Raw genomic sequence first — 22,023 nt, 5'->3', positions numbered from 1 at the left:
AAGAGATTTTGGACAATTTCACGCTCCCAACTTTGTGGGAACAGATTGGGGACGGCACCCTCCTGTTCCATCATCATCAGGTCCATAAAGACATGGATGAACGAGTTTGGTGTAGAAGAACTTGACTGACTTGAGTCCTGGCCTCAACCCTACAGAACACCTTTGGGATGAATTACAGCAGCGACTGTGAGCCAGGCCTTCTCGTCCAACATCAGTGTCTGACCTCACAAATGCACTTCTGGAAGAACGGTCAAAAATTCCCATAAACTCTCTCATAAACCTTGTGGAAAGCCTTCCCAGAAGAGTTGAAGCTGTTACATCTGCAAAGGGTGGGCCGACATCATATTAAACCCTATGTGTGTGTGTGAAGGCAGACGAGCGAATACTTTTGGCAATATAGTGTATTTAATTGCTATTAATGGAGCGGAGATTGTGATAAAGAATGGGAACACATCATGATTATCGTCTGTAACTTAATGAACTCTGACCAACTGCATGTTTCCTTAAACAGAGAGCATAATTTGCCCTGTGACTGGATTTAGTGCAGTGTGTAAAATGTTGATTGATAACCATTGTTTTCATATTCGTATTCATTGTATACATATTGTGTGTAGTGAGAACGTCTTATGGTGATATTATGTATTTTTTTGCCGTGTCACCCACCCCTACCTTCACATGAAGCTAATTGGTGTGGATAAAGTTCTATCTACACTGACATCATAGTCGCAGCTCCAGCAGGTTTGGCCTCTCTCTGTATAATCTCCCATGCTTTCCTGATACTCTTATGTTGACGTATGTAATAGAAAATAGCTGTAGCACTAATCAGGCTGAGTCACTGTAATCAAATTGCGTTGAGCAATAGCAGCTCATCGTGGAACTGACTGTATATAGATATGAAAGACTGTATTGGCTGTAATTGGTCTGCATACTTTACGCAGACTTCGACTCTGTGTGTGTGTGTGTGTGTGCGTGGAGGGCGTCTGCAGTCTTTCAGAAGGAGAGCGCTGCCCTGCCACACGCTAACTCGCAGCAGACTCAGGGGAGACTCAATGACATCAGTGCACTTCCTGTGTCCCCAGGGCACCATGGGGTTATTGATTGCTCGTGTCTGGTTTTAATTATGCTCCAGCACAAATGAAAGGAGAGGGGCATCAGTAGACGCTGCCAATCAATCTGACGCACGAGCTCCAGACTGTATGGCCCTCGCTTGGACCAATCAGAGTACAGCAAGGTTTTGGTGACCTTGCTCACTGAGGTTTGACCTCTGCTTGTAAACTATGTCAAAAACGACAGGTCAGCTGTGTGATTTTTTTTAAGTGAGACGTGCTGAGTGAGCTGCTTAGTGTGGGATTGATATATCTGTGCTGTGATGTGAAGCGCTGGGGGGGGGGAGAGAGAGAGAGAGAGAACGATTAGTATCAACTTGTTTGGCTGAGAGGTGTGTGTGTGTGTGTGTGTGTGTGTGTGTGTGTGTGTGTGTGTTCGTTCTCTCTCCCCCATGCCTTGCTATGTATCTCATTCTTGCTCCACCTCTCTACCTTCTCTATCTCTCCCTCCCCTTCCTCTTTCTTTCTTGTTATATAGTCTTTTTGTCTCTATTTCCTCCTTGCTATTTTCTGTTTCTTTCTCTTTTTCCTTTTTCCTTTTTCTTTCTTTCACTCTCGTTTTCTATCTTTCTTTTTCATGTCTTGATTTCATCTGTCTCTCTCTCTTCGCTCTTCTTCGACTCTTCTATTTTCATTGTTCTTCTCACTCATTCTCTCTTCTATATCACTCACTTCATTCTGTTTTCTTTCTTCATTGCTCTCTTTTCTCCTCTTTCCCTCTCTCTCTCCTTCTGTTTCCCTTTCCCTCTATCTGTCTCTCCATCCTCGGTTTCTCTCCATCCCTCTTTCTTTTTTCCTTCACTTGCGCGCTCTCTCTCTCTCTCTCTCTCTCTCTCTCTCTCTCTCTCTGTCTCTCTTTCTCCCCCCTTCTGTTCTCATCCTCTTCACTTCTCCTCTGTTCTGTAGTTCCTTCTTCTAAATGTGTCTCGATGTGCATCTTGTATGTGTTTAGGTTTTGCATATGTACTCTCTTTAAGCCCCCTGCTCCACTGCAGCTCTATGCATGTGTGTGTGTGCGTGCGTGTGTGTGTGTGTGTGTGTTTGTGTGCGCGTGTGTGTCTTGTTAAGTTGAATAATATCATCTATATTGTGTTCCTGTTAGTGAGTGGAGTTTATGCTGGGCGATATTGCTGTACTGTATGCTGTGTGCACTGCAGAACCTCACAATATCCCCTGTGCGTGTGCACACACACACACACACACACACACACACACACACACACACACAAACGCACACACACACACACACACACACACACACACACACACACACACACATACGCACACACGCACACACACTCACTCAGATGGGATGACTCATCCTCTCTGAGCTGCAGCAGGGCTTTCCCTCTCACCGCCTGTGCATGTGTGTGTATGTATGTGTGTGCAAGTGAGAAGCACCCAGGATAAAATATACTGTACAGATGAAAGTGTCTTCACCGCTTCTCACTGTGCGCTGTTTTATGCTCACATGCCTGTATTTAGTCAGGATCTTTAAGACGTTCCTCTTCACTTCTCACAGTGACTGCTGTTCACTGCTTTCTGTCCCTGGTTAGCATTCGTTCTCTGTTTCTCTCCTTGTTGACTATCATCAAATCCATAATTTCACACATCAGCCATCCTTATTGATTAAACACGGCTTCGTTTAACCACAAAGCAGCAGTACTGTTCTTATCGTTCCTGTGCTGAAGCAGACATCGAGAGAGAGAGAGAGAGAGAGAGAGAGAGAGAGAGATTTAACAGAGTGATACTTAATGTTAAAAGGACATTTTCTGCATAGTTGTCTAATCTGTAGAGGAGAAGAGAGTTGGATCTGAGGAGCTTCTCTGTTTTGGCTTAATCTAATGCTTTCAGCTAATTCAATTGGGCTCCTTTTTTTCCTCAGCTGCTCTTTCTCAGCTGAACAGTTTGGCTTCATTACTATCAGAATGATGGCACATTTACAGCAAATACTCAAAAGTTATGAGATAATGAACGCAGAGTAGTTAGGAAAACCTAATAACTATGAGCTGGTTATTTAACTTGTCTTGATGAGTGATGAATTCTGGCATATACTGAACCACTAGTTCTTTGATGTAAGTGTGTGTGTGTGTGTGTGTGTGTGCGCGGGTGTGTGTGGGTGTGCATGCAGTGTTATTGTACTCGTTGTGACCTGGGTCAGATGCCTCCTCCTCTCTCCTTCACACATACCTTTCACTATTAAGTTAGGAGATTTTCACATGCTCGTGTGATCCTATGCCACACACTGAATGTATGTATTTGTGCATAAATGGAGCTGTGTTTGTGTGTGTGTGTGTGCGCGCGCATGTGGGAGTGTTTTTCATAAATATTCTGAACACAAAAGCGGTGTTTGTTTTTTTTTATTTTGGTAAAGCTAAATATTTTAGTTTTTAAAACCTAAATAGTGAAACCATTTATTTTTGTTACTCAGGTTAGGGTTATGTTTAGAGTTATTTTATACATACTGTACATATAATATATATCAATCACATTGCATGATACCTAGTAGGAGTTGTAAAATACTAGACTGCATTAAATTGACCAAAACAGGACTAAATATGCACTGTTTGTTATGACACATGTAGTCAGAGTTCTGTAAATACTGACAATATTCACAATATGCTCAGAAAAGCATGCTTTAAAAAATGCTGCTTTAAGTACCCCTTGTACTTATATATGACACATATGAACCATAATGTTAATACACACACACACACACACACACACACACACACACACACACATATATATATATATATATTGCATTTTATATCTTACATATCGTACATAAAGCTTTTAATTACCTGTTTCAACTATTTAAACTGCACTGGTCTGGTTGCACTATTTGACCTCTGCTGGCTTCAAATTGAACTGCCATATACTTATACACTGGCTAGGGGCAGTCGTGGGCTGGAGGTTAGGAAACTAGCCCTGTGACCGGAAGGTTGCCGGTTTGATCCCCAGCACCGACAGTCCATGACTGAGGTGTCCTTGAGCAAGACACCTAACCCCCAATTGCTCCCTGCGCGACGTGGATAGGGCTGCCCACCGCTCTGGGCAAGTTCACTGCCCCCTAGTGTGTGTGTATACACTAGTGTGTATGTGGTGTTTCACCTCATGGATGGGTTAAATGCGGAGGTGGAATTTCCCCAGTTGTGGGATTTAAAAAGTATCACTTAACTCGTAGAAACTCACATCCTTGAACTTGAGTTTACAGTTAATTACACATTTTCATTTGTGAAAGGACTACTGACCTTCATCAGTGCACGATGAAGATCACTTGGGATCTTCCTTATGATGCATTTCACTGGCCTCTGTTTAGTAAAGCATGTTAAAATGTTTTTGGCCCAACATTTGAGGAAATAATAACCTGCGGACAAAGAGTTAAATACTTTAAAGTTGCCTTATTTTGTAAAGTTTTCAAACATAAAATCATAAAACTACTTTACTTAGAATGAAACTTTTTGACAGTTTACTTGATCAGTATGTATGGTTGGATGGTTACACCACCTGGCATTTTTAGGTTTGTAGAGGTAAAAAGAAACTAAAATGAATTTTATACGGATGCGCTGGTTTTCCTGAGGGAATGAGTTACGGAAGCTGCCGTGTCAGATGAGCCAACACTGACCGGGACAACGTTGAATGCTCAAGGAGACTCGCTGTCTTCTACATGAGGTATTTTCTGTTCAGTGGAGTATGAGGCAACATGTCATTTTTTCAGAGAAATATATTTTCATTGTTTTATTTAGCCGACAATTCCTAGAGTGGTTTGCGAAAAAGCTGCCAGGGCGCCAACCAGCTGTCTCTGCCTTCTCAGTTACAACCTTAACAACACGGTCTCTGTGACACATGTTCAGGCACTCATAGTTATTCATAATTACCCAGGCAGAATCATATACTTTATGCTGTTAAAACATAAAATGTGCAATTTCTTGACTTGTTAGCTTGTATATTTTCTTCCTGTGATGAAATGTAACCAAGTACACCTTTCGCCTTTTTTTAAATGCATCTCAAGCACCTCAAGTGGTTAACCAACTAGTCAAGCGCCCGTGCACGTCCTTACTGTCGGTTATGTTGTGAGGCACATGCCCCTCCCCCTCTCTAGGAGAATATTTTGAGAGATCAGTCTAGACAGTAATAGTAGTCCTATTGACTCTTCATGCACCAGTTATGGACATGTAGTGCATCTGGCTTCAGGCACTGTGTCTGTGTGTGCTCTCTCCTCTTTTAGACTCTCAATGTGACTTTTTTTTTGGCTGATTTTTACACTGTTGTGATAAACTTGTAGCTTTGATGAGCTCTACATGTAATTCTGTGTGGCTGGACATTTGAGTAAGTGTTGAGTCAGTACTGATTCAGCAACTCAACTGGTGTTAGCTACTATGTCAACATAGTATGGAAGATGGCCACTTTAGGCTTGATGGTTGCAAACAATGAACAAGGAAAGACGAATCATTAATTGCCTTTATTTACATGTCAGTGAATCGTCAGCTAAAATTTCATGATTGTGACAGCTCTTATTATGGATTCATTTCTTTGCATGATTCTGATTCACCAAAATATTAGATTTGTCTCGTTTTTTCAGTGTACAACTAAGCTGACACACAACAAAGTGGTCTGTGTTAGTCTTTTCAAGGCTGGAAGGCACTGTGCTCAGGGTGGGGGTGTTGGTAGTGTGTTATGTTTTGTCTCAAATGCTCACACGTTGCTGGCTTCTGTCACTGGTTTGTGTCACACATTTTGTGGCCAAGTAGATATTAGTGGGGGATCCTATGTAGGTTTTTATTTGTTTACAAATAAAAAAAAAACACACACACACAGGATACAAAGGACAGATTTATTTTTGTCCGCTTTTTTGAGTTTGTGATCATCGTTCATTCACAAAAGTACATATTTATTTTTGTGGTGCTTATACGTTTTGCTTTCTTTGGGTAAATAAGCACAAAGTAATTTAATACATGGCTCATTTTCTGTTGATTGCTTCTAGTCCATGTGACATCAGACAAAGACAGCAACAAAGAACGGTCCCCAGTTTCTCTGGGTAGCGTCTAAAACACTGTTGGAGAAAAGTTTTGCTGTGAAAGTTTCAATTTTAGGGGAGTGACGATGGTTTTGCTCCATGTGAGGATTTGCAAACTGTATGTGGAGTTTTGAGAATGAGCAGTAACTTAAAGGGCAACGCCAAGAGAGTTTTCCAAGGTTTCTGCATAAATAAAAGAGTTTAATGTCCTAAAAACTACCTTACAGAATGTTACTAAACAAACAGCTATGAATACACAGCCTGCATTTCACAGAAGATTTTCCTAATTTTTTAAATGCAGTCCTGGCAGAATGGGACATGCAGAATTTTTCAGCTTTACCACTGTTTTACACGATTTGTTCCTTGGGGGTCCAGGACAGTGCACTTTTCTCACCAAGTGATTTTTTTTTTGTCTCTGTTCTCTGCAGCATGTGGAGAGGGCTGAATGTGAACTGTGCAGACAGCTCAGGATACACACCTCTACATCACGCTGCGCTCAACGGACACAGGTACACACACACACACAGGTACACACACACACACACACACACATTACAGTCATGTAGTAGAGAAACCATTTTCACTTTGGTACAGGGTAAGTAAATAGTATGAATTAGATTTTTCACTGAACTTTTCCTATTAATGCTGCAGTCTGAAGTTCCAGTAAGTTATAAGCGTGAATCTCATGTGCTGACCATTGGTTGATCCTTTATGACCTGTAGGTTAAACAGTGCTTTTCACTTGAGCATAGTAATACTTGCATAAGCATCTTTGTTTGACTGATTCTGTTTGTTCTGTTTCTGCTGCTAATCACATGGTAGGCCTCATGCCTTGCTCCTACATTTGAACGGTCTAGCTCAGCCCAGCAGTGAGACTTCCCTTTGTCTCACTGTTGTGCCAGCACAGCATAAGACTGTAATATATCCTGAGAGAATTTTATGGAATGGTTAGGTTTTTGACACCTTTTCTTTAGCTAAAAAACAGCATTTTGTGAAGGTAAGCCTGGCTGCAACAAGTAGAGCTTCCCACATTATTTGGATTGCCCCTATACGTTACTACTGATGTTCAAATTGTTTACAAGCTATCTGGCAAAACTGTTGATTCTTGACAAGGTTGGGGTTAGGTTAGGGGAACATACAATGACTTCCCCCATCAACTGTCATCCAACAGCTGTGGTTAGATAGGAAGATCAAGGGTAATGCACGGGCCACCGCTTGTTAAGTCACGCCATCGGGCCTTCCAGTCCCTCCGTCTGTCAGTGAATCTTCTTTTATTTATTTATTAGTTGGAAATGTGTTTTTAGTATATATAGTTGCATTCGGGCTGAATTTATATTTGATTCTTCTAACTGCATCGCGAGGCAAAGAACAAAGAGGTTAGGGTTAGGGTTAGGGTTAGATTCAGGACTGGCTTTCTGGTAGAGCTTAAACATCAGGCTTAGCGTGAGAGCCAGGGTTTGGGTTACTGAACATTAAGATGGATTTAAATGGAACTTGATTAAGATTAAGATGTAAACGTAAAGTAATTCAGAGTGATTTGATGTGAAATGCTGTGTTTCTACAGAAAGAGAGTCAGAATAGTTCACCGTGGTGGTCATAGGAACCATCTGAAACATTTCATGCTCCCTTACAGAACGCAACTTAAATGAATGGTAAGCATCTACAAACATTTACAATGGAATAGCCAAGGAAGTAAATTGTTAGCAAGTATTGTTTCTTTCTAATACACATACTTTCCCACCAAAGCGCAGAGGTATAAACATATGATCAACTGCAGCTTGTGTAACCCAAACTAAACAACCAGCACAGACACAATAAAGCACTGAGCACAAATGTGTTTGGTCTGAGCCGCTGACCCATATACATATAACCCAGTGACCCAGACCACAACAGCAACAGAGATGAGGGTGGAGATCAGGAGCACACCAGTCACTCACATACATACACTTTTTACTAGCCAGTACTCAGTTATCTAATGTAGCTCATGGTGCTTCATGCATAGTAGCGTTCCTGTGGAATTGATATGTAGGACAGAAGTCCTTCCAGTTTATGGATTAAGATGACTGCCGAGTAGGCGTGCTCAGACTCAAGGAAAGGTTGAGAGGCTTAATTACAGTAATGTGACTATAGAGAAGGAATTTCAAGACACAAGAAAAGGACACATGGGGGAAAAATCCTAGCCGTCATTTTTGCTTAGTGTGTCAATAGAGGATAATCTGGTCACCTGAATTAATCTGAAATGTTTATTTTGGTAATAAAAGGTCAGTGTTAAAAATCAGTGTTAAATCATGAAATATAAATCATGAATATTAACAGACAGAAGACAGCCTTGAATAGAAGATTCACTAACCAGATTTCTGAACTTCTTTAAGATGATATTTTGGATGATATTCCAGAAATTCAGTAATTAATTCCCTGGCATATTTGAACATGTTTTTATAGATGACTTGAGAGCATTTGAAGATAAAATTGTGGGAGAATCAGCTCTCTTTTCTCTCTTTCCTCCCTCCCTGTCGTGCTCTCAGTTTGTCCCTTTGTGTCTCTCTCTGTCTTTGTCTGGTCTTGTATTCCTCGCCACATTAAAACTCAGTGCCAACCAGCTGGCCTCAGTATTCACAGAGATTTTCAATCAATTCCTGGCCCAGTGCATTGTGCCTGGCTTCTTCAAATCCTGTCTTACTTCCAAAAAAATGATGAAATAACCTCCCTACAGATCTGTCACATCCACAACACTGTTAATGAAGACATTTGAATGCCCAATCGATTTGTGCCATGAGTCAGCTTTGGCCTCTCACTTTCAATCTTAATAAAATGAAGGTTCCTAAACGGTTTTTGGCTCAGACATGTGGTTCTGGGGCGAAATCTTTAACCTTACTTATGTGGGAGTTTTTCTTTTAGCTTTAAAAATGCTCTTCACGCGTCTCAGTTACACAAATGCTACATTCATTTCTGTGTTTTTTTATAGAGCGCTGAAAGTGGTTCTTCAGTGGTATCACTTCACAGAAACCCTTTTTGACACCTTTTATTTTGAGAGTGTTGACTGCCCACGTTTCACCCACAGGACGAGTAACTCAGTAGAAGAGTTCATAAATATCAGCCATCATTTCCGTCTATAACCTTTAGAGGGACATATTCTCTGGGTGGCCTTAAGCTCTGCATAACTTCTAGCTTCTGCTTGTGCGCTTCTACAGACCAGCACTGAAAGAGGCATCACATCTCTCATAACTGCTTGATGTGACCTTCTTCAAAGCCAAATTATGGCATGTGGTCAGGTTTGCTTAGAAAGTCATCAACTGAAATGCCCTGGTCAAATCCAGCCTAAAGAAGCGCATTGACAAAAGTGCTGTTAACCTCAAGCCCATTAGCTGCTCCACAAGCTTCAATATAGAAAATGTCCATCAAAACTCGAGCCAGCAGGTGCTTCAAGAGCTTCTTTCCAAGCACTGCATGAGCGCAGAACAAAAATAAAACCCACACACAGTATGAGCAAGTTGTGACTGTTTCTATGTTCTTTTATTACTTGTTGTCATTGGCTTTTGTGTCCAGGCTCCACCAGCAGGTCTAAACTTCTATTACACATTTATATACCTTTTTTAAAAAAATATGTCATTGTCTGACTGAATTACGGTTCAGTAAATTCAGGGTTTTTTTTTCACCGGTCATTATTTTTCTACCTGTCGCTGAATATCATGTGAATGTAAATCTTCTTCTTTCGACTGCTCCCTTTAGGGGTTGCCACAGCGGATCATCTGCCTCCATCTTGCCCTATCCATTGCCTCCTCTACTTTCACACCAACCATCTCCATGTCCACCTTCACTACATCCATAAACCTTCTCTGAGGTCTACCTCTTCTCCTTCTACCCGGCAACTACATCTCCAACATTCTTTGCCCAATATGTCCACTATTCCTCCTCAACACATGTCCAAACCATCTCAACCTGGCCTCTCTGGCTTTATCTCCAAACTGCTCCACCTTCACTGTCCCTCTGATCTGCTCATTTCTAATCTTGTCCATCCTTGTCACTCCCAACGAAAATCTCAGCATCTTCATCTCCACCACCTCCAGCTCAGCCTCCTGTCTTTTAGACAGAGCCACAGTCTCCAAACCGTACATCATAGCAGGACACACTACTGTCTTGTAAACCTTCCCCTTCACTCTTGCTGCTATCCTTCTGTCACACATCAGCCCTGACATCCATCTCCACCCACTCCATCCTGCCTGCACCCTCTTCCTCACCTCTTTTCTACACTGTCCATTGCTCTGGATGGTTGACCCAAGATATTTGAAGTCATCCACCTTTACGACCTCTACTCCTTGCATCTTCACCTTTCCACCTGCCTCCCTCTCATTCACACACATGTATTCCGTCTTATCTCTACTGACCTTCATTCCTCTCCTCTCCAGCGGATCATGTGAATGTAAATATTGCATTATAAATGTTGAGATAGTCAGTATAAGTTATACCACTGCTGTTAGCCTCAGTGAAGCTTCGGCCCAATCCCCTCCCAATCCCATGTCACCCTAACCCGTTGGAACAGAGTTACAAAGGGTAGTGGTTGAAATCTTGCCCTACGAAATGGGACACCCCTCAAATAAAAAAATCAAAACAAATAAACAAAAAAAAAACACATTAACAGCTACTAGCGGTGCTCTGTAGGCGACCCGGCCCGTCCTCAGTGATAGCAGACGAGGTGGAGGAGGTTCAGCTCCTCACTGCTGGGCTTTAGTTACATTTAGGGCATCATATCCTTTCAAACATGGGCTATAAGACAAGTACTTATTATCGCCCACTGCTAATTCTTTGGTGATCCGAAGCTGAAGTCAGCTATTCGCCAGGTTCTTGTTCAAATGTTCCCGTTCCACCTCAAATGTTGCAGCGGTCATATTCTGACACTTCAGGTGTCAGAACTGCTGGACTGTTTATGGTGAAGCAGGAAAATTATCTAGCTAGCTACCAAAACATTAATATGCTATTAGTGATTGTCTATGCTTGTTACGAAGAAAACGATAATAATACATTGAAACGACATTAAACTAAGATAATACCGTCATTTTTTAACAGAGAAAATGCTCACATTTCTACAGGTCTCTTGTTCAGCCATCTTTTTCTTTTTTTCTGATAACACTCTGTTTGTAGTGTGCCTCTGAAAATCCTCCGTTTGGAGGGCCATGTAGCCCTAACACTTCACCCTACCCCTCCATCTCAACAAGAACTGTGACCCCCTAACCTAAGGGCTGAGTGGTAGAGGCAAGGGGTGAAATGGGACTGGGCCTCAGTGAAAGTAGACCACTGTTAACCTGGTGCTGATATAAACATTGCAAGTCTTGTAGGGAACGCATTATCACAGCAGTGGAATTTACATAAACACAGGCTAATTATAAAATAAGTGGTTTTACATTAAACACTCAATTCATGAAATGACCGAAATAGCCCATACCTAATATAGTGTGCATAAAATTCTGTGCGTTCATACGCAGTGTAGTATATGCAATGTGGAAAAAAATGAGGAGTTATATAAAGACATAATGCCCAACAAGACAGTTGAGAAACAATCAGTCTGTAACGATGGGGAGCGATGTTGAGGTGGACGCATGTGCGGAGACAAGCGAGATTTATTATGGGCAAATCCAAAATCAGGGTCAAGACAGTCCAGGTTCAAGTGACCAATACGTAGAGCAGGAGGGACAGACATAACGAGATGAACACAGAATACACACATCCAAATACTTCAAACCAAACAAACATCGAACATATCAAACAACATCCCAAACAGGCTTACAAACAACAGGGCCAGAAGAAAAACAACAAACAACAAAGACCAGCAAAGACAAGGGGCAAGCACAGGGCTTAAATACAACAGGGATGATGAGGGACAGGTGGAAACAGTCAGGGGTGGAGTCACGAAACAAGTGGTCCGGACTAGACGAAAAACAAATGCAGGTGGACGATCAAAAAGTCAACAGAAAAAGCACATGGTGTAGTGGGAGGAGCCAACCGTGACATGTCAAATCTACTAATTAGTTTAAATCTACCAAGTTGTAGCATCATAATACAAGCATTTCGTTGATTTTTATTCTTTGAAGAAGAAAAAAAACAGTAATCTCACGTGAATTGTAGAAATGTGATTCCAGACTTCACAACACTTGTTTATGTCATTTTTTTATACAATACAATATTGTTATATTGATAGAACAGTGATAAAAGACTAAGAAATTATAGCGATGGTTTTATGTTTTAGTTTCTAGTTTTTATGTCACCATGTGCCCAAGCGTAATAATAATAATAATAATAATAAAAACACCAAGAGCGTCTGAACAAAATGAATGTGGTCCTGGTTGTGATTGGGATTTCTGTCTTTGTGTGTAACAGGGATGTGGTGCTGAAGCTGTTGCAGTTTGAAGCGTCCACTAACGTTGCTGACAGTAAAGGATGTTTCCCTCTACATCTGGCCGCCTGGAGGGGAGACGTAGACATCGTCCGAATCCTCATACACCACGGCCCCTCCCACTGCAGAGTCAATGAACAGGTACACATACCCATGCGGAGTTGTTGCTCAGTTTTCAGAGACATAGTAGTGTGAGCTGTAATTGCAAAAAGCACGTTCTTTATCAAAAGAGCTTGCACAAATTCACACAGTGTGACAGTTTTTTGGGGCTCGACAAAGTAACATGTTTTGAGCCTGGTTTGGGATTTTTCATGTACAGCGTCGGACTTGGATTGGTTTGCAGATGAGTCATTTTTAAGTAGATTTTGCACACCTTCACCATTTCTCTCTCTCTCTCGTAACATTAGCTATGTTCGGAATAGTTTAAGGAGTGTGGGAATGTGCCTCTTTAATGAATTTATGAAACAGTGCATGATGAGAAGGAGATGCTGGGCTGGTGGTTATAGCAGGTCTGTCCTCTTGATTGGTAAGATCGTCTGTAGTCTGAAACAGTAGTGAGAGCAACTTTAACACAGCAGAGCTAACAGTCAGAGCAGGCTGGATGTTGATCTCTGCCAGGTATGGAGGGCAATTCCACAAAAATATACAGATAATAAGCACTGTTAATAATGTGAAATGCCAACATCACATTTTCTGTTGTTAAACTGAAGCACTCAGTACGAAGCAAAGTTCTGAAAAACCGTGTCTGCGAAAATCCATCTTTGTGGGAGTGTGGGAGCGGGTTCAGGTCTGGTTTGGGCTTCAAATTTAGCAGCGCGAGTCAGGCCAAGTCATCCTTCAGAGTCCTTGAATAGAATAGAATTGAATTGAGTAGAATTCAGAACCTCTAGCCAACTGTGCTTACACACAGAGGAATTAGACCTCCGCGTTTAACCCATCCGTGCAGTGAAACACCCACATACGGATTTACCATATTGCAGGTACGGGTTCAGGCTTCATTTCCATACTTGTGCAGACCTCTAGTGAAGACTAAGTAGGCTGGATTGATTATTCATTCTCGGTGGTGTTTATGATGATTCAGGCTGCAAAGTCCATCCTAGAAAGACATTCTCTCTCTCTCTCTCTCTCTCTCTCTCTCTCTCTCTCTCTCTCTCTCTCTCTCTCTCTCTCTCTCTCTCTCTCTCTCTCTCTCTGTCTCTCTCTCTCTCTCTCTCTGTCTCTCTGTCTCTCTCTCTCTCTCTCTCTCTCTGTCTCTCTCTCTCTCTCTCTCTGTCTCTCTGTCTCTCTCTCTCTGTCTCACTCTCTCTCTCTCTCTCTCTCTCTCTCTCTCTCTCTCTGTCTCTCTCTCTCTCTGTGTCTCTCTCTCTCTCTCTCTCTCTCTCACTCTCTCTCTGTAATATATTGTGTTGTGCTCAATGTGCTTGATCTGTTCCTATTTAAAATAAAACACTGAGCTCTTTGGATAAGATAATAGAAACATAAATTGTTGTTCTTACGCACACACACATGCACACACAAACGCACACACACACACACACACACACACACACACACACACACTGGCTCAGTGATAAGGTGTGTGTTGTTCTCAATGATGTGTGCATTACTCACATCTAAATATTATGCTCATGTTCTCATGTACTGCTTCTGCCTTTAAATCACTGCTGCTGTTTACTGTCCTTTTATAGGACCATTATTTAGGCCTAACAGTTTTATAGTTATTATTCTGGGACGTATGCACAAACACAAACAGACACACACACACACACACACACACACACACACACACAGACACACACACTCAGGTATAAATAGAGTGAAAATAGGAAGGGCCACACAGGGTGTATAGAGTTTGTGAACTCAATTAGCTGAATGGCCCAAAGGTATTAGACTATGATAAAGAAATGCAGACACTTGTCTCTGTGTGTGTGTGTGTGTGTGCTGATGAGATAGTATTTACATATGTATATCTGTACAGTCGTATGTCTCAGTAACTATGTATGAGTGTGTTACATCAGTGCTACACTATGAGTAAATGCTTCAGAGACAGAAAATCAATTTACTCCAATTGTTCCTCTTCAGAACAGAGGACAGCACGACTGAATATTGAAATGGAAAGCTCTTACCACCAGAATTACTGATTACCCTTCTCTCAGTGCCCTGTAGCTCTGCAAAGCAGAAACAGCTGGATTAGGACATGCTGGGCCACTTTAGGACATATTCAATTGTTTTGTGGTGTCATATCCACACAGAGTATAAAACTATATACACTATATTGCCTGAAGTATTCGCGCATCTGCCTCCTTTTTTTTACATTTTTACATTAGAAAATGTATTCATTTCATTTTAAACAATCGTAAAAATAATCACAAATGAAATGAAAGGCAGCAGAAAGAAGACAAAAATCGTATGATATCTGCCCCTTTTTTCCCTGAAATTATTTCGAACACTAATAATTTATAGAAGACAAACTAAAAAAAAACATCAAGTCATTCTCGTACAACAGTTCACAAAAATATACATTATACTATTTCATATTTTTAAACAAACCAACTTTTATCATCCTTTTAAACACATGCATTGATCTAGCATTTTTAACTTCACTCTCCAGGTTATTCCATAACCTTATTCCTTGAATTGAAGTACACCGCTCCTTCAAACTGGTTCGAAATGTAGGCTTTACAAACATCTCTATCCCCTTAAGATTATAGCAGCTCTTTCTCTTAACAAAATTTAATTGAATGTTTGAAGGTAATGTGTTTTTATGAGCCTTATACATTAACAATAAAATAAATAAATAAAAGTCAACTAAATTTCAATAATTTCAACTGATAAAACAATGTATTTGATGGATGTGTGTACTGTTTTCTTGTGATAATTCTTACAGCTCTTTTCTGTAGAACAAAAATAGAATTTGTAATTGTTTTGCACGATTTCACTGGAAGGCATCTGGCTTCACACGCAAATGAACTTAAGTGACAACCCATTCTTAATCCATAGGGACTGGCCAGTCAAGTTCTTCCACATCAAACTCACTCATCCATGTCTTTATGTCTTTGTGAACTGGTGCGCAGTCATGTTGGAACAGGAAGGGGCCGTCCCCAAACTGTTCCCATAAAGTTGGGTGCATGAAATTGTCCAAAATCTCGTGGTGCTGAAACTTTAAGAGTTCCTTTCACTGGAACTAAGGAAAAATGACTGAAAAACGACCCCACACCATAATCCCCCCTCCACCTAACACCGATACAAAGATGATTCCGACAGTTTCTGCTTCCAACTTTGGGGCAACAGTTTGATTAAGGCCCTTTTCTGTATTTGCATGAACGGCACCCCTATGCACATATTGAGGTCCATAAAGACATGGTTTGAAGAGTTTGGTATGGAGAAACTCCGGTGGTTGACAAGGAGAACTGACCTCGGCCCCACTGAACACCTTTGGGATGAATTGGAAACTGGATTGCGAGCCAAGCCTTATCCAACATGAGTGCCTGACCTCACAAATTCTCTTTTGACTAAATGGTCACAAATTCCCACAGATGCACTCCAAAATCTTCTCCGAAGAGCAGAGACTGTTATAGACACAAAGGGGGGCCAACTGCATATGAATTCAATGGTTTTAGAATAGGATGTACAAGTGCATATAGGTGTCCACATGCATTGGCCATATAGTGTAGAATATGTTGGTGACAGGGAGATGACGCATGGAATGTTTTACCAAGTTCACCATTTTTAATATCTAGACAGGAGAGAGGATGGCGTGGGTCACTAAGTACAAGAAGCATCAGGCTGGAGAGACCCAATACTTCAGCCACAGTTGCTAATCATGTAGTGAGGAGTGAACAGTGGCACAATATTTCGTTGCTCTTAAGATGTTTTTCACAAACAGCGCCCTTTACATGCAATAAAATTAAGAGCAGCATCTTTCTCCCTCCTCTGTGAAGCTGCTCATTCTGCATGTTTGGGCTTGCTTTAAAGCTTTGGCTGAGTTTAATGGAGAATATACCAAAAGTCTCAGCTTGTAAACATATCTGGGATATTTTTAAGTGTGTGTTGTGAACTTAGGTCACCTAACAGCTAATTAAAAACGAGGCAATTAGTAAATCTCACATTTACACCCCTTCCTTAATTAGCCTTCATACACACACACACACACACACACACAATCTAATAAAACTGAACATGATTTTGGGTTCAAGCTTACATTAGGCACCAAATAAGGTAAGCTAAAGTTACTGCCAGAGATGTCACACTTGACTTGTGCTGTGTTTCCGTGATTCTCCTGACGGAACCCATCTTTCAGATCACTGCCTTTACATGCTCAAGCTTGTTCAGGAACTGGAGCAGCATCCATCGGCGCTAGCATTCTCTTTTTTCTCAGTATTACTGGATTTTGTGGGGGTTGGTCTCAGAAAGCTCTGATTTCACCTGCAGATATGTATTACTGTTAGACTGTGTCTGGCCCAGAACAAATGCTGCCAGTCAAGCAGGAAGGCACCATTTGTGTCTGAATTAAATGTTTGTATGTAATGCTGCCTGCTGAGGTGCCACCATCAAGGTGTTTCTGATGAAAGTGTAGTATCTTTCATTACTTTCCCAGATTCCTGGGTGTCACCACCAGTACTGTCAGAAGAAAACACTGGCATCACCCAGGACTACGGGAAGTGGATTTTAGTTTTTTTTTTTACTGTGACTGCTAAAAGTAATGCCAAACATTAGAAATGTTATACGTGGTCTATAGAATCTTTTTTTTTGGTATATTTTCTGCAGCAACCATGCACTGTTTAAGTTAACGCTGCATTTTCATTAGAGTCAGCTGAATCATTTCCCTCTCTAGCTGTTGGCCGCTTTGAAGGCATTGTTTATCTTCCAATATTTTAGATATTTTTAACTTCAATCAATGCAATAATCTTACATTCTCAACACATCCGTTGCGTTTTCAACCTGTATATCTGTGCCTCATGTACTGACTCTCGGCATGTAGTTTGACTCAGCTCATTTGCATAGATTCTGTGTAGAACAAGAGAGAGCAGTGGTTTGATGTGTTTGCTCTATGAATATACTGTTGTCTTTGCCACATTATTGCATGTTAAAATGCAGCATGCTGAACAAATTACAGATAAAATTCAAATAAAAAATATACACAGACCAGCCACTTCATTAAGCACACCTCCTTGTTTCTACACTAATTGTCTGTTTAATCAGCTCCACTTATCATATAGGAGCACTTGGTAGTTCTACAGTTACAGACTGTCCATCTGTTTGTCTAAAGACCCCTTTAAACAAGTTCTTCAATGTTCAGAACTGTGTCTGATCCACTCGCAACACACACTAACACACCACTACCTCGTCAGTGTCACTGCAGTGCTGACAATGATCCACCACTTATATAATACCTGCTCTGTGGCCCTGACCATTGAAGAACAGGGTGAAATGGGACTGACAAAGTATGCTGAGAAACCAGAGGTGGACGAAGTACACAAATCATGTACTTGAGTTAAAGTAGAGACCCCCAAGGTAAAATATCACTCCAGTAAAAGTAGAAGTTCCTCCCTTTAGACCTCCACTTGAGTAAAAGTACTAAAGTATTTGCCTTCAAATGTACTTAAGTATAAAGTAAAAGTACTAAAAGAGTAATTCTGGCTCTGATGTCCTGTTATCATTTTTATAACCAGACTGGCTTCATGAACTCATTTCAGGTGAAAGTCCTCCAGCGTCTCTCTTGGTAAACCAGTCTTTTTATAGAACGTCATTAATTAGTGACGCTGACGTCTATTAAAATGATCAGAAGCACAAAACACTGAAGGTAAACAGTTTCCATCAGGGAGAACCGAGTGGCTCTGAAATCACTTTTTACACACAAGCAAAGTTTCAGTTTAAGATTACTTTGTAAATTAGTTACAAGCTGATTAAAAACTGGCTTTAAACTCAGGATCACAGATGAGCTCCTTTACTGTGTTGATCTGTAGGCCTCTGTTCATAAACATAAACCAGCCCAAACTAATTTACTATAAAATGAAAGTGTTTGTATGAATTCAGAAAAAAACGTTACGTTTTTATACACACAGAAACCAAAAGGAACGTCAGATTTCTCAAAATGTAGTGGAGTAAAAAGTCAGATATTAGACTCTGAAATGTAGTGGAGTGAAAGTAAAAAGTTGGCCAAAATGGAAATAGAGGTGCTGGGTGTAGAAGAATTAACCCTTACAAGTCACTGTTACTTCCACTGATAACTGGAGATGCTGCTTTTTCTTCTCCTATATCGATATTAAAACCTTGGCCCCTTTTCCATGTTGGGGCCGAACGGTCCTGAACACGAAGAGTAACTGTTCCAGTTGCATTTCCATGTGGACACAGCCACTATAAACCATTTAGTGGAATGTGTTTATGACATAGCTGTTCGCTGGTTGGTTCTATATTGACGTCAGTATTGCGCCACCTAATCCTCATCATGCCATGGCATTTCATTGAGAGTGGTATAAATGAATCAGTTATATAATAACTGTCCTCATGTCCCTGAGTGCTGAAATGGTTTCTTGATCCTTGGACATTCCCATCACATGTAGCTAAGTATTACACATAGCTCATTATTTACTTGATACAAAGATCAAGACCTCAGTGTGAGCGAAAGGGATTTGAGGATGTTTATCTGTGCATCTACGATGACGCTGAATATTTTTATCTGCCTTCATTTTTTTGTCCTCTGTGATCTCTTCTACACCTCATCAGATTCGTTTTAAAGGCTTTGTTTAACAATTGGATATCGTTTATGTTCTGGTGTCCACTTCTCTGTAGTTTAGTGGCCCACAGGATTATACGGCTAGGCTCTGTCAGCTTCTGACTGCAGCTTCCAGAGTTGAGTTAGAGAGTAATGAATGTCTGAGTGCCTGCAGGAAAAACGTTCGTTAAACGGCGGCGCTCACAAGACATCCTCTTGCTGCTGAATAAATCTAAATCATCCTCTATTAAACTCAACATCACTGTGAATTACTGTCGTGCAACTAGGTCCTCCGAAAATACTTTTCATTCAGCTCCTTTTAATTTCACCATCGGAGACGACACCTGGTACACACAGATCAGCTTATAGACAGAGTGTGTATCTGGTTTTATATTGAGGAAATTCAAATGTATGATGAACTGAAGATAAGATTTCTCCTTCTCCACTGCAGATGTCTGGGTGTGAGTAGCCTCTGTAATGCGGTCAGAGGAGTGGAATGTGAAGGATGTGACGATATGTGATTTGACGTGTGTTGATGTTTTACTGACAGACAGTGCACAGTAATGGGCCAGAGGTGCTGGCTGTAGAAGAATTAACCCTTACAAGTCACTGTTACTTCCACTGATAACTGGAGATGCTGCTTTTTCTTCTCCTATATCGATATTAAAACCTTGGCCCCTTTTCCATGTTGGGGCCGAACGGTCCTGAACACAAAGAGTAACTGTTCCAGTGGCATTTCCACGTGGACACAGCCACTATAAACCATTTAGTGGAATGTGTTTATGACATAGCTGTTCGCTGGTTGGTTCTATATTGACGTCAGTATTGCGCCACCTAATCCTGCGTTTCAGCTCATTAACACAGTCGCCAAATAACCTAAAGTAGTGCAGTCTATCATGCGACATGTCAAACCATCAATCTAACAAAAACTGCTAAATGTTAACCCCTTAAAATCCCAGGCTTATACTTACCGAGGCTTATTATTCAGTAACTACAGGGACTTCAATGCAAAAATAAAAAACGAAACTTTGGGCCTGTCGGTGGGCCTTGCATATAAATGGGGTTAAATGGTGCAGACATGGTGTTTAGCATTAGTGTAGCATGTTAACGCTCTGCTCACCCCCAGAACAGAAGCGACATTTGGATGATATTGACTGAAATCTGGGGGGTTGAAGTCGTGCAGCTGGTTTTGGATTGACAGAAAGTCAAAATTAAACATGTTCAGTGGTGTTTGGATCAGTAGCCTGCTAGGCTAGGCTAATGATATCTGGTTTCTCTCTCCTAATTAGGAGCACGCAATGGTTAGCTTAGCTAGTGGACTACAGATCCAAACAATGCCACACATCATAGTTCAATTCTGACTAACTGGTGCTCTTCTGTTACAAGAATAGATGGTAAAAACTCATGTCCAAGAGAGCAAAGTCAAGTGACAGCAGAGCACCAGTTAGTCAGACTTGTTCTTGTGATGAGTGGCACTTTTAGCCTGCTAACTAAGCTATCGTTAGCTTAACCTAGCAGGCTACGGCTTAAAACACCACAGAACAGGTTCAGTTTTGGTGTTGGAATGACAGAACATCAACATTTACCACGTCCTTGGTGTTTTTTGCTCTAGCCTGCTGGGGTAACTTAACACTAGCTCGGTTAACAGGTTAAAAGCGACACTCACCACAGCACACGTTTGGTCCCAGCAAATAACACATGTTTAGAAGATAAGGAGTCATGCCTGGGAGCACAAAGTCAAGTGACTGGTGTTGGAGTAAAAGCCCCAGCATGAAACCGCACATTACGGACACAGGAACCGTTTGACTGTACAGTACAGATACTGATCTTATATTTCTTCTTAAACAACTACTAAACATTAAAACTAGCTGTTTTTAAATGAAGCGCTTCACGTAAGATGAGAATCTAAAAGTATCTGAAAATCTATTATACTCCATCTACTGAAACACTCCACCACCCCACAGGAAGAACTACACAGCTAACAACATCACACCACACAATGTAAGTGCTGTTTCAGGATGGGTTCAATCTTTTACCCTCCAACATGTGTGTTTTCTGTTGCATCAACCCAGTACTGATACCTGTCAGCGTCACTATGCCGTCTCTGATGATAACAAAAGCTTGATCATTTGATAGAAATTAATTCTCAGGTGTAGCTCGTTGAAACAAGTGGAGAAATTCTGTTAAAAATACTGACTGTAAAATTTCAGACAGATGTCACTCTCGTGTTTGTAAGAAGATATTTTGTTGTCTTTTTTTAGCAGAAGGCAAAGAGCATGCTTTAAACTTTTTCCATGTTATTATTATTTCTGATCATTGACACAGAACACAGAAAAAGTCACAAATATGGTAATTGATGTAATTGCATTTTAAATAATTATATATTCATTAAATGATATGCGTGGTAAGGGAAATATATGTATAAGTATATGCAGTAAAATTACAGTAACAACTCAACTTCTAATGATTATAGATCCTTTGCAAGACAGAAGCTGTGCGACAGAGACAGATTGTGTGCGTGTGTGTATGTGTGTGTGTGTGTGTGTGTGTGTGTGTATGAGTGAGAGAAAGACAGAGAGAAGGAGTGTTGTATGTGTCTGTATGAGTTATGTATGTGTGACAGCGCTGCATTCAAGATATATAATGCATGTGCGACACTGAGCCAGCGTATGAGTGAGTGCGTATGTGTGTGTGTGTGTGTGTGTTTGTGTTGCTTTCTCCTCCCTCAGGTTGAAGCCACAGCTCAGGAATGTTTTGTTTTCTGGCTGAGAGAGAAGGAAAGGTTACGCCAGACC

At 40.9% G+C, this 22,023-nt stretch overlaps 1 protein-coding gene across 6 annotated transcripts in view; it reads left to right on the top strand.

Moving 5' to 3' along the window:
• anks1b (ankyrin repeat and sterile alpha motif domain containing 1B) overlaps window positions 1-22,023 on the top strand; it is a 272,382-nt gene that overhangs the window by 59,222 nt on the left and 191,137 nt on the right. For all 6 annotated transcript variants that reach the window (XM_037543104.1, XM_037543101.1, XM_037543100.1 and 3 more), the window contains exons 2-3: window positions 6,555-6,635; window positions 12,498-12,654. In XM_037543104.1, the coding sequence (XP_037399001.1) occupies window positions 6,555-6,635; window positions 12,498-12,654 (238 nt within the window). The remainder of the gene's footprint in view (window positions 1-6,554; window positions 6,636-12,497; window positions 12,655-22,023) is intronic.

This window comes from Pygocentrus nattereri, chromosome 11 (genome assembly GCF_015220715.1).
Source record: "Pygocentrus nattereri isolate fPygNat1 chromosome 11, fPygNat1.pri, whole genome shotgun sequence".
In the NCBI taxonomy this organism is placed as follows: Eukaryota; Metazoa; Chordata; class Actinopteri; order Characiformes; family Serrasalmidae; genus Pygocentrus; species Pygocentrus nattereri.
This window is presented reverse-complemented; position numbering and strand designations above follow the sequence as displayed.